This window comes from Ovis aries, chromosome 19, assembly GCF_016772045.2.
Source record: "Ovis aries strain OAR_USU_Benz2616 breed Rambouillet chromosome 19, ARS-UI_Ramb_v3.0, whole genome shotgun sequence".
Classification (NCBI taxonomy): domain Eukaryota; kingdom Metazoa; phylum Chordata; class Mammalia; order Artiodactyla; family Bovidae; genus Ovis; species Ovis aries.
This window is the reverse complement of record NC_056072.1, coordinates 622,138-635,297: the sequence shown is the minus strand read 5'-3', so window position 1 is coordinate 635,297 and position 13,160 is coordinate 622,138. Positions and strand designations below refer to the sequence as shown.

At 46.1% G+C, this 13,160-nt stretch overlaps 1 protein-coding gene across 3 annotated transcripts in view; it reads right to left on the bottom strand.

Moving 5' to 3' along the window:
- Positions 1–13,160, bottom strand: part of VOPP1 (VOPP1 WW domain binding protein) — a 167,808-nt gene that overhangs the window by 29,024 nt on the left and 125,624 nt on the right. For 2 of the 3 annotated variants that reach the window (XM_060402039.1, XM_060402040.1), the window contains exon 3: positions 3,093–3,229. In XM_060402039.1, coding sequence (XP_060258022.1) covers positions 3,093–3,229 — 137 coding nt within the window. Of the gene's footprint in view, positions 1–3,092; positions 3,230–8,643; positions 8,722–13,160 lie in introns of all 3 variants that reach the window. The other variant, XM_027957924.2, reaches the window with a different exon arrangement.

The window sequence follows — 13,160 nt, the reverse complement described above, 5'->3', positions numbered from 1 at the left end:
CTATCTTTTTGGACATGTCTCCTCAGGCAAGGAAAACCAAAGAAAAGACACACAAATGCATGGTGAAGGAAACCACTGTCAAAACAAAAAGGCAACCTTATGAATGGGAGAAATATTTGCAAATCATGTATCTGATAAGGGTTAATATTCAGGATATAAAGAATTCTTACAACTCAACAACAAAAACCAAACAACCTGATTAAAAATAGGCAGAGGCTCTGAATAGACATTTTCCCAAAGAGGATATCTAGATGGCCAATAGGTACATGAAAAGGAGCTCAACACCACTGACCACCAAGGAATGCAAATAAAACCATAATGAGCTATCACCTCACACTTGTCAGAGTGGCTGTTACCAAAGATAAGAAATAACAAGTGTCAACACTTGTTGACAAGGATGTGGAGAAAAGAGAAGGCCATGCACTATCTTAAGCAGGAGAATAACATGACCTATGTGCTTCTTTTGTCCCCAAAGAACTTTCTAGTGGCAACGTGGAAGACAGAGAAGAACTGGCAGAGACTAGTGACTGGAAAATTTTTAGTAGGCATTGCTCTGGGGTGAGGTAAGAGTCTGAATGAAGGAAGACTTGTAAGGTTGATGACATATTTATTATAGGGGGACCGAGGACTCCAGTCAGAAAGACGTGTGCACTGCAATGCAGAAAAGAGGTGGGGCTGAGGAGACAGGGTGACAGAGGCTGCAGGGCCTCTGTGTTTGGAAACACTGAAAGGCTGAGGACATTCAGCAGGAGCTGTGCGCCCTAGACCAGCCCAGGCCTGACACCATGGGCCAAGCACACACAGCACCTTGCATCTCTGGCCACATGGGACACTAAAAATCCATGTTATGAAGGTAGAAGAAAGAGGAAATTCATTAGTCTTTTACCCACTTCTCTGATCTATTGTCTGCTTCTTGAAAAAAAAAAATCAAAGCACTCAAAAGTCAGATTAATCCTGACAAACTTTAGGTTTGGCCTCTCATTTTAAGTGAAACTTTTCACTTTGCCGTATGTTGGAGCAGATCTGAAGCTATACAAACATTTCCAAATAGGAAAGAATAATCCACTTATGCATGAAAAGTGGTACTAACCTTGAGAGAAAGTTTAAGGTACAACAACCTCTGAACAGTTGTGAAAAATACATATTCAGATTTTTAGTAACATTTTAAACAATCATAAAGATGATTTTTTCTAAATCCCAGAGAGTATCTGGTGGAATAAAACTATAAAAGAAGAGATCAACAAATGACCATCCTCATATCTCTGTCTAAAGCAGAGAGAGAGAGAGAGAGCTCATGTCACGCTCAGTCTCCAACTTCTTTTTCCTTTGAGGTTTGATTGACATACAAAAAGGTGAACATATTTAATGTCTACAACTTGATGACTTTAGAAATAATACACTGTGAAGCCATCACCCCAATATATGCCATAAACCTATGGATACCAAGAGGGGAGGTGGGATGTGGGCTGGACTGGGAGACTGGGACTGACACCGCTATGCATGGAACGGAACTCTAGAGGAGGCTCTGTGCTCACCTAGATGGACAGGAAATCCAGAAGGGAGAGGGTATGTGTATACATATGGCTGATTCACTTTGCTGTAAAACAGAAACTAGTACAAGGCTGTCAAGCGACCATCCTTCAATGGGGGAAAAAAGATCCCCACTTTTAGCAAATTTGTGAGTATATGATAGCGTTATTAACTATAGGCCTCACTCTGTACAGCAGACATTATGACTTGTGTTATAGGACTGAAATTCTGTAAAAACCCAAGAAGAACTTGCTCCTAGAACTCTGACTCCCTCTACAGTGTGTGAGGAATAAAACCCTGCCCCCCACCCTCAAGGCACCAGGGAAGCCATGCAACCCCCAGCCCACCACAGGGCCCAAGACAGGAGCTCCAGGAGCATGGCCTCCCCGGCCTTGCAGAGCCCCTCACAAACCCCCTCCTCAAATGTCATGTCAAAACAAGGAACAGGCCTGCGTCCCCAGGGAAACTGGAATTCACCCACTACAGTATGTTTGAGTTTAGATAGTTAAAGCAATGTTTTATAAGAATTAAGAAACCACAAATTCTTTTTGACGTTGGGGCACCACTCTGGGTAATGTTCCATAAGTAGGCCAAATGTAACTTGTACAAAAATATCTATAGCAGCACAATTAACAAGTACTCATGATACTACTAATAAATGCACAGTACGTGCTTACTGAGTGAAGGAATAAAAAGCAAAACAAAAGAAAACAAATGATCAGCAATGACAGACTAAGCTAATTATCATTTAGCAACATGATTAACGGGCTTCCCTGGTGATTCAGACAGTAAAGAATCTGCCTGCAATGCAGGAGACCCAGGTTCGATTCCTGGGTCAGGAAGATCCCATGGAGAAGGGCATAGAAATTGACTCCAATATTCTTACCTGGAACACTCCACGGTCAGCGGAGTCTGGTGGGCTACAGTCCATGGGGTTTGCAGAGTCAGACATGACTGAGCAACTAACACACACTCACAACATGATTAATATTTAGTTCAGAAGCATTAAGAATGGTAAGACTATTACACTTTCTATATAAAAATTTATATGTGAAACAATTTTTGAGAAAAAAGAGAAAATAATGTGCATATATGAACCACATATGCATGTACGTGTGCATACTCAGTTGTGTCTGACTTTGTGACCCCAAGGACTGTAGCCCACGAGGCTCCTGCATCCATGGGATTCTCCAGATATGAACACTGGAGTGGGCTGCTATTCCCTCCTGCAGGGGACCTTCCCAACCCAGGGATCTAGCTGGTATCAACTGTGTCTCTTGTATTGCAGGCAGATTCTTCACCACTGAAACCTGGGAAGCCCCCATGAACTGCATAAACGTGCATAAAAGATACACCAATAATAAGGTAAGAATATGAGGCGACAGACATATAATACAACAGACAATGAATATCTTATTAGCACAAATGTATCAGAACTTAAATGAATAAATGTGGCCTGAATTTTTTCTTCCAGTGTAATCCATGGCGGCGCCCTTATCAAATGCTTACAGAGGACATGTAAACTGAAAGGAGGACAGACAAGGGCAGAGGGCTTGGCTGACCTGGAGTGGGGTTTTGGGGCTGCCTGGTGTAGGACACGTTGAATGCCGGCTCCTCAATCAGCGGTGGTGGGTACATGCGCCTTCGGATGAAGAAGCCGGCTCCACAGCAGAAGAGTACACCCATCATCAGGAGGAACCTGGGCGAGAGCACAGGGTGAGGCCTGGGCAGAGGCCCAGGCAGATGGCAGGGCTCCCCTGGCTGGTCCTACCCAATCGCTCTCCCCGGCAGTGGTCCCAGTGGAGGAACCAGGGAGACACCTGGCCATCAGAGCTCTGGGGACCCCTGGATGGAGGCCACTAGCATGGAGAAGCTCTCAAAGTGAACATTTTGCCTCAAAAGCTCCAAATGGCTATTGACCTCAAAGGGTTGGTACAGTTCTTCCCTGTCCATGGCTCTGACTTCACCCCAACATTTAGTCAAAACAGAAGACGCCTTTTCAATCCTGCTTGAAGACTACTGCTGGTTCTCACTGTCCTCCTCCCTGCCCCCGCAGTTTTCTGTACTGTTAAAGCAAGAAGAGTAAGCATGGGATCCTTTCTAACAGTTTTCTCTCCATTATTATATGAACATCTATAAACATTTTCTAAAATGCCCTTTCTAGAGCACATCTTAATTTTAGAGAAACTATAGGAATAGAGAAAATACAATTCATTTTAAAAGCTGTTTTAAAATCTCTAGGTTCTAAGTATGGCTGGACCTTTTATTGTGACTCCACAGTCTAATGGACAAGAGCTGACTCCTTGAAGGATCGGATGTTTGTCGAAATCATCTGAGGATTCTCAGTGACTAATGGATCACTGGCATTCAATAAAAAATGGATGAATGGCACTACCCATCTCACTTCAGCATTCACCTGGTTTTCCTAGCAACAGGGGAAATCATTTGAAGCAGGGCCAAGTTGATGTTCCACACAGACATAGCTGAGAAACTTGTCCATTTCTAAACTGATATGATGATGGGACACACAGAACCTGCCAGAACCTCAAACAACACACACATTCTTGTGAAGGATGCGCACACAGCAGAGCTGGCCATGTCATGGTCAAAGGCACCTGTCCACGTATGAATGTAATTTAAGGAAAGAGTAGACAATAAAGCCTTTGAGAATATAAACATGATATTAAGAGTTAAAGCTATTAATCAATAAGTATATATCAGACACCTTGGAACCTTGAGAAGGAACAAAGATCGGGGCCAGACAGGAAATGATTCAGAAGAGGACTGAAATAGTGGTTTTCTAACCTTTTGTCTAATTCATTATTAATTCAACAAAACTTCCGAAGCATCTGCCAGGCTCCCAGGACCAATCTTTGCGTTATAAGGAGTAAGACAGGTGGGGCCTCACCCTCACTGAACGTGAGCTGTCACAGGGCAGGAGGACAGTAAACAACAAACTAACAAAATCATTTATTTGCAACTCTGATAGTGCCAAGAAAGAAGAGGAAGGGTGGATCATAGGTTGGGGGGAGGAATGCATGTAACACACAGCCACGTTCATCATTTCAAGGGTACAGTTCAGTGCAACACGAGGTTTAATGAGGGTATCTTCCAGACTAAGGGAGATCACAAAAGCTTCTTTTCCTTCAAAGCAACATCTGAGCTGAATTCTGAATGATGGAAGGAGACAAACTGAAGGGAAGTGAAGATGTTTCTGGGTAGAAAGGAACTGCATAGGTGCCCCAGCAGGAAAAGCTGGGTGGGCGAGAGGCCTGAGGAGGATAGCTATGAGCTGCAGATGGGGGAGGCGTTAGAGGGGTGCAGTCCTGAGGAGCAGGAAAAATCCAAATAGTGCAGAACAAAGCCCCCACTCCCACGTCAGAAGCTGGAATCTAAGATGGACAACTTCGTCTAGACTGCATGATAGTCTACCTTCAACCCTGGGTCCAACTGTAAATATCTGAGCAGAAATGCTAGGCACACGGAGGTGACTGTGCATGAGGTTTTACACCCCTGCTCACTCCCAAAGGTCCAGGCTCCCTGTGTTGGACACGCAGAAGCCATGAGAGATCTTGGTCTCTTCCATGAGATAACCCAAAGTGATAGTTTTGGCTTATCTGTCAAATGGAATGGGCTTCCCTGATGCCTCAGTTCGTAAAGAATCTGCCTGCAATGCAGCAGACCCTAGTTCAATTCAAATGGAATACATTGTTTTTCTAGACAAATATAAGTGATATGCACCTCACAGTGTGGACTGCTGGAGAGCAAGTAGGTGCAAGCAAGTAAGAACAGTCATGAGGCAGGAGACCCACTCCTGGCTCCTGGAGCAGTCATCATCACACTTGTTCCTTACTGAAACAGCAGTCTGAGAAGAGAGGGGTAGGGGAATGAGTTTCTGGTAACAAAGAGGAAAGGGGTGTCAAGGTAAGAAAAGAAATTCTCGAAGTTCTCTTTCATTACTGAGCAGGTATGGGGAGCATTCCTGGGATTAAGAGAGGAAGTTTGTGTCTTTTCTATCATTAAAAGTAATCTGGCTTCTTCAGTTCAATTTGTTTTTTCAGTCTCTTCCTGCCCTCCTCCCCAGCGGTTTTCAGGTCTTGGGCAGCAGCAGAGCCTCCCTGGGCCCGCATGCCCCAACTCTGCAGGAGCCCCACAGCAGGCAGCACTTACCTGCCAGACTGCACTCTGTTGCAGCATGCTTTCCAACTCTACACCTTTCCTAATCCTGGGGCCTACATTAGACTACCATGGGTCATAAAGAGTCGGACACGACTGAGCGACTTTGCTTTCACTTTTCACTTTCATGCATTGGAGAAGGAAATGGCAACCCACTCCAGTATTCTTGCCTGGAAAATCCCAGGGATGGGGGAGCCTGGTGGGCTGCTGTCTATGGGGTCACACAGAGTCGGACACGACTGAAGCGATTTAGCAGCAGCAGCAGCATCAGGTAAGGATTACTTAAGATTTTAGAGCTGACTTCCAAAAGCATTCTCTGCCAAAACCTCTGTGCTATGCTAAGGAACCCCAAATCCTCCAAAGTCAAGTGGAGTCAGCTTGGAGAACAGCCCTCCATTCACTTCATGCCCAGCTCCCTCCTCCCAACCTCCTATCTCTCCCCCCAAACTTCCCCCCAACACCAGCTCCCCATCATCCCTCTCTCACCAGGTCCATTCTTAGGGCCCTGCCCCTGAAACATAAGGAGGGCCCTCTTCTCTGAGACCCAGACAGAAGCCATGCAGCTTTCCCCAACTTCTCTGCCATCAGAAGTTGCATGCTTTGTTTCCAGAACATTGGCTTACAATTCTCCATGTGTTTAGACATCTGTTTTAGGAGCCCAGCTGCCATAGGGCCTCTCACACAGGACCCTGGTACATAGCAGACACATTACTGAGAGAAGGCATGCATGGAGCGAAAACCAAGTGTCCTCAAACTTCAGCTGGGGCTTGCATCTCAAGGCGCTCTCTGGCTGTATCCCAGGTTTTGTTGTTGTTCATTGGCTCAATCGTGTCCCTATAGACTGTAGCACAACAGGCCTCCCTGTCCTGAAGGAAATAGTGAACTACCTTCCAGACTTTGCTCAAACTAATGTCCATTGAATCGGTGATGCCATCCAACCATCTCATTCCTTGTCACCCCCTTCTCCTCCTGCCCTCAATCCTTCCGAGCATTAGGGTCTTTTCCAGCAAGTTGGCTCTTTGCATGAGGTGGCAAAAGTATTGGTGCTTTGGCCTCAGCATCAGTCCTTCCAACGAATATTCAGGGTTGATTTCCTTTATGATTGACTGTTTTGATCTCCTTGCAGTCCAAGGGACTCTCAAGAGTCTTCCCTAGCACCACTGTTTGAAAGCATCAGTTCTTCAGCACCCAGCCTTCTTTATGGTTCAACTCTTACATTTGTACATGACTACTGGAAAAACCATAGCTGTGATTATACGGACCTTTGTTGGCGAAGTGATGTCTCTGCTCTTTAATACACTGTCCAGGTTTGTCATAACTTTTCTTCCAAGGAGCAAGCATCTTTTAATTTGACAGCTGCAGTCACCGTCTGCAGTGATTTTGGAGCCCAAGAAAATAAAGTCTGTCACTGTTTCCATTGTTTCCCTATCTATTTGCCATGAAGTGATAGGACCAGATGCCAGATGCCTTTGTTTTTTGAATGCTGAGTTTCAAACCAGCATTCCCCCTGGTTTAGAAGCTGGTATCAGTATCTCAACCCAAAGAACTAGACCAAGCCTTCTGGCACCTGGCATCCTGAGCGTGGAGACCTGCCCTCCTTCCATGGCGCTCATGAAATGCCTCTGTATAGGGCCCCACCGGCTTGCTGAGGTGCTGGGACCCTGACAAGGGACACCAGCAAACAGCTTGGAAGCACCAGCTGCCAGTTCAGAGGACACTTCCAGGAAAGGTTGACAGAAGCTGCTCTGGCAGCCAGGCCTGCAGAGTTCTCCTGGACTCTCAATTTTTCCTTCTTTTTAATCACATAAGACATAAACTTTGACAAGCTTTCTCTTCTTGGGAGCATTTCCACCACTTCATCATCATTCTCTGGTGCTTCAGGCCAATGTGAAACACTGCTGATCCCTTACAGGACCCTTAGCCACAAGTTCTGAGGGAACACGTGGGTGATGCCCGGCAAAGCTCTGAAATGCCAGAGCTGTTTACATTCCCAAAGTCTCAGGCTGAAAGATTTCTCCTTCTCCTACAGTTTGAGGTGCTAGCAGCTAGGAGGTGGGGAGAGGCCAGTGACAGCCTGGCACCATTCAGGGGCCCCCGTGATAGGCGAGTCTAGCCCCTAAATGGCCAAGGCCCGGCAAGGAGCTGGTGATAGTGAAATGAAGAGGCTCTCCCGTTACAGAAAGCGGCACGTGGAGTCCCTGATGGTGCTGGCTTCCCTAATCAAGTATTAGGAACAGTTGTCAGGAGGCCAATAGCAAAATCTCACAAAAAAGCCAAGTGGCTCCTGCCACGGGGTCAGGAAAGGCCTGTCTTCAGACATTCCTATGTCTAAAGGCATTCCTTACAGGCATCCTCTGAGGACAGCACCTCACAGGAGGTTCCTCTCCTTACTGGAAACTCTGCACCCATCCTTCCAGGCCTCTGCCAGCTTTACTCCCTCATCCTCTCCCGAGCTACAGTCTTACAGATGCCGGATGGCTCTTTCAAGTTCCTCCAGGAGAGCTGGAAGGTGGGGAAGGACATAAGCTGTCTTGAAAGTTAGGATTCAGCTGACACAATGTGAATATGGAAGATTTCCAGGCAGCAAAAACCTTATAGCAAGATCTGCTGATTCTCCGATTAAGACAGGCAGCCTCAATCCATTTCAGACATTGGTGGAGGAGCTGCTGAAGATTGAAGCTGCTGTACAGTCCAGCTTCCCAAAGAATAACTCTTCTTTCCCAGCCACAAGCCCGAGGAAACGGGGATGAGCTTTCTGCAAACTCTGGGAGCAGAAGCACTTGACACAAAGCCAGCCCAAACATATCTGCTTTATTGATAGGCCACCCGGAGACCACGACCTCAGGTGGAGGTGAAGGTGACTTGGCTGTGACAGACTGACTGGGCAGAGCCCTGGGGAAGGGGGAGCGTCTGAGACCTGGAAGAGTCATGACCTACCAAAAGTACCACAGCCTCTGTATGGAGAGGGCCCGCACACAGCACCTGGAGCCACAGCAGTCCTCGTAAGGGCGGCATCTGTGGGAGAGAGGGCACAGGCTGTCAGCTTCCTGCAGAAGAAGGGCCGGACCAATTGGGAGGGCCAGGCAGATTTCAGTGTGAAGGACAGAACTGCCACCACTGCATTTTATGGAACTAGCAGAGCTGTGGTGGCCCAAACAGAAGGCGCTGAGAGGGACAGTGTCATTCAAAGCATCTGTTTGCTACACATCCCCGTGGGCAGCATCATAGTGGTTTCCTTCTGGAGAGGCCCTATAACTGGATGACCAAAAACCTGCATGAAACCAGAGGGGAGCATCAGCATGCTGCAGATGCTGGGCAGTGCTGACCGCGTCAGAAGATGGGCACCCGAATCAACAAGGCCAGTGAGCTGAAGGGCAGAGGTTATGAAGCTGGACAAGTTCTGTGCTTTAGTCCTGGTCTTACCACTTACTGGCTGCAAGACTGCTAGCAAGTTACTCAACATCTATGAGCCTATTTCCGCATAAGCAAAAGGCATGGGAGGGCAGGGCCTCCTTATAGCACTGCTTTAAGTCTGAAGGCCTCACCCTCACCTAAAGTGCTGACAAGGGCCATGGCTGCTCACACCTGTCCTGCCCCCTTGATGCTGCACTCATGGTGCTCAGCGCCCTTCATTCCGGAGCAGAGCCCTGAGAAAGGCCCTCACTCTCCAAGGACAGGCCCAGCACAGGGCCAAGGTTCCCAGGGGTCAGCTTGGACTCTTCCAATATCCCCACTCTTCCCCAGCCCCGCTTTCTTTAAGAAAAGAGAGAAGCTATGAAAGCTTCTACACTTTGGCTTTTATAGACACATTTTCACTACAGCAGTTTCAGTCCAAGTGGCAGTGGGTTGAGTGTGTGTTGAGGGGTAAGGCTGTTTCTCAATAATATTAAATGATCGCAGAATTATGATCTATCAAGTTCCTGCCAATTTTCTTCCTAAAAAAAAAGTAACTGGGAGAAATACACAATTTGATCCAAGACTTTGAATACTGAATTTTTAGGTAATTCCAGTACAAATTGACTTGTTTTATGTAGAAAAATATGTAGAAAATAGCTCCCTATAAACTATTAGCTAAGATGGAGTATTATGAGTTATAATGGAACTCCACACATCTGAGCTGTAGTGCTGTTTCTCCCTGGTTGGCTCCTGGGGCTTCCAGCTCTTTAAACACTCAGCACCCAATCACTGCTATATCCTCTATCATTTCAAGGATAAACTGAGCAGACAGACCCCCACCAAACCACTGCCCTCACACACACACGCCCATTCCTCCTGTAGTCCACAAACATGAACTTCTGTCTACTAGGTAGAAATTCTTGATTTTGATGGGAGGCTCCTACATGCTGGAGCACAAGCTAAAATCTGTTTAGCTTCGTTTATCCAACCAACAGCTAGCAGAGCACCAAAATGTGCGCTTAAAAACACTATTGGTTCTCACAACCCAGGCATCCAACACACAGTCACCGAGCTGCCAGTCTGAACTCAGCCTGTGCTGGGTCTGGAGTGTGGGGGGGGGGTGCATAAAAACCCTAACAGAAGGACATGCAGGAGCTTTCTTTCTAGAAGAAGGGGACAAACAACAAGCAAGAAAATCATGAATGGGGTGAGATGGCAGTAAGTTCCACACGGTGAAAACTAAAGTAGAAGCTGGCAAGTTGAAAGCAGTGGGGAAGGAGTGGTGTAAAACCAGGTGTTCAAGGATGACTCACTGACAGGGTGACATGTGAACACAGACCACGCAGACATCCAGCCTGGCTGTGACGTGAACTGCACGAGGGCCTCAGTGCTAGGAGAGGCTTGCTGGCCCCAGGGCTGCCAGCCCTCCAGCTGCAGTGTGGAGAGGAAACAGCCAGGGGCTAGGCCAGGGTTGGATCGGCACTGCACAAACAGCATCATCTGCTGACACCACACAGAGCACCATCCACAGTGACTCCGTGTGTGTGTGTGTGTGTGTGTGTGTGTGTGTGTGTGTGTGTGTGTGTAGGGAGGTGGGCACTCAAGGGAGATAAAGGGCTTCTGCCTTTCTGACCACAAGTTTGCAAAGAGAAGAGTCCTTAGCAACTAAGTTAGATCCGAAGATAAATGTGATGATGTGCTAGAGAGAATTCAAAAACAGCCCCAAGATGCCCGCCCCTCTAGAATGCACGGACTGCATGACTTCCTCCCCTTGAGTGTGGCAGGTCCTGTGACTATGATGGGATGGTCACTCCCATGATTATGAAACATTACATAAGGTAGGATGTTATATAAGACAGCTATAGCAGACCAGGGGGCCCTCTGTGGCTTTGAAGAACAGAGCTAGGACTAAGGGTGGTCTCAAAGAGCTGACTGTGACTCCCAGCCGACCAACAAGGAAACTGGGACTTCATTCCTACAACATGAATGCTGTCAACAACTGGATGAATTTACAAGAGGACCTAAGCTCCAAAAGAGAGAACAACCCAGCCATCCCTTGGTTTCAGCTTTGTGATACCCGGGAGCAAAGGACCCCCCAGTGCTGTGTCCAGACTTGTGATCTATAGGAACTGTAAGATAATAAACACAAATGGTTTCCATCTGCTCACTCAGCAGTGACTTATGACGAAGCAATAGAGAACTTACACAAACGAGAACAAAGATTACACGCTTTGGTCACATCTTACATTCGAGATGCCAGGTCAGTGCTTCACAACTGTCTTATTTAACATGCAAGTAAAATATTATCAACTCCATGTCTGAAATGAGCTCAAGTAACAAGGTGCTTGTCAACACTGAAATCAGATTGATTATATTCTTTGCAGCCAAAGATGGAGAAGCTCTATACAGTCAACAAAAACAAGACCAGGAGCTGACTGTGGCTCAGATCACGAACTCTTGATTACCAAATTCAGACTCAAACTGAAGTAGGGAAAACCGCTAGACCATTCAGGTATGACCTATATCAAATCCCTTATGATTATACAGTGGAAGTGAGAAATAGATTTAAGGGCCTAGATCTGATAGAGTGCCTGATGAACTATGGAATGAGGTTCGTGACGCTGTATAGGAGACAGGGATCAAGACCATCCCCATGGAAAAGAAACGCAAAAAAGCAAAATGGCTGTCTGGGGAGGCCTTACAAATAGCTGTGAAAAGAAGAGAGGTGAAAAGCAAAGGAGAAAGGAAAGATATAAGCATCTGAATGCAGAGTTCCAGAGAATAGCAAGAAGAGATAAGAAAGCCTTCTTCAACAATCAATGCAAAGAAATAGAGGAAAAGAACAGAATTGGAAAGACTAGAGATCTCTTCAAGAAAATTAGAGATAGCAAGGGAACATTTCATGCAAAGATGGGCTCGATAAAGGACAGAAATGGTCTGGACCTAACAGAAGCAGAAGATATTAAGAAGAGGTGGCAAGAATATACAGGAGAACTGTACAAAAAAGATCTTCACGACCTAGATAATCATGATGGTGTGATCACTCATCTAGAGCCAGACATCCTGGAATGTGAAGTCAAGTGGCCTTGGAAAGCATCACTACGAACAAGGCTAGTGGAGGTGATGGAATTCCAGTTGAGCTGTTTCAAATTCTGAAAGAGGATGCTGTGAAAGTGCTGCACTCAACATGCGAGCAAATTCGGAATACTCAGCAGTGGCCACAGGACTGGAAAAGCTCAGTTTTCATTCTGGAAAAGCTCAGGCTTCAGCAATACGTGAACTGTGAACTCTGTGATGTTCAAGTTGGTTTTAGAAAAGGCAGAGGAACCAGAGATCAAATTGACAACATCCGCTGGATCATGGGAAAAGCAAGAGAGTTCCAGAAAAACATCTATTTCTACTTTATTGACAATGCCAAAGCCTTTGACTGTGTGGATAATAATAAACTGTGGAAAATTCTGAGCGAGATGGGAACACCAGACCACCTGACCTGCCTCTTGAGAAATCTGTATGCAGGTCAGGAAGCAACACTTAGAACTGGACATGGAACAACAGACTGGTTCCAGATAGGAAAAGGAGTAAGTCAAGGCTGTATATTGTCACCCTGCTTATTTAACTTATATGCAGAGTACATCATGAGAAATGCTGGACTAGAAGAAACACAAGCTGGAATCAAGATTGCTGGGAGAAATATCAATAACCTCAGATATGCAGATGACACCACCCTTACGGCAGAAAGTGAAGAGGAACTAAAAAGGCTCTTGATGAAAGTGAAAGAGGAGAGTGAAAAAGTTGGCTGAAAGCTCAACATTCAGAAAATGACGATCATGGCATCCAGTCCCATCACTTCACGGGAAATAGATGGGGAAAAAAAGTGCCAGACTTTATTTTGGGGGGCTCCAAAATCACTGCAGATGGTGATTGCAGCCATGAAATTAAAAGACCCTTACTCCTTGGAAGAAAAGTTATGACCAACCTAGATAGCATACTCAAAAGCAGAGACATTTCTTTGCTAGTCAAGGCTATGGTTTTCCCTGTGGTCATGTATGGATGTGAGA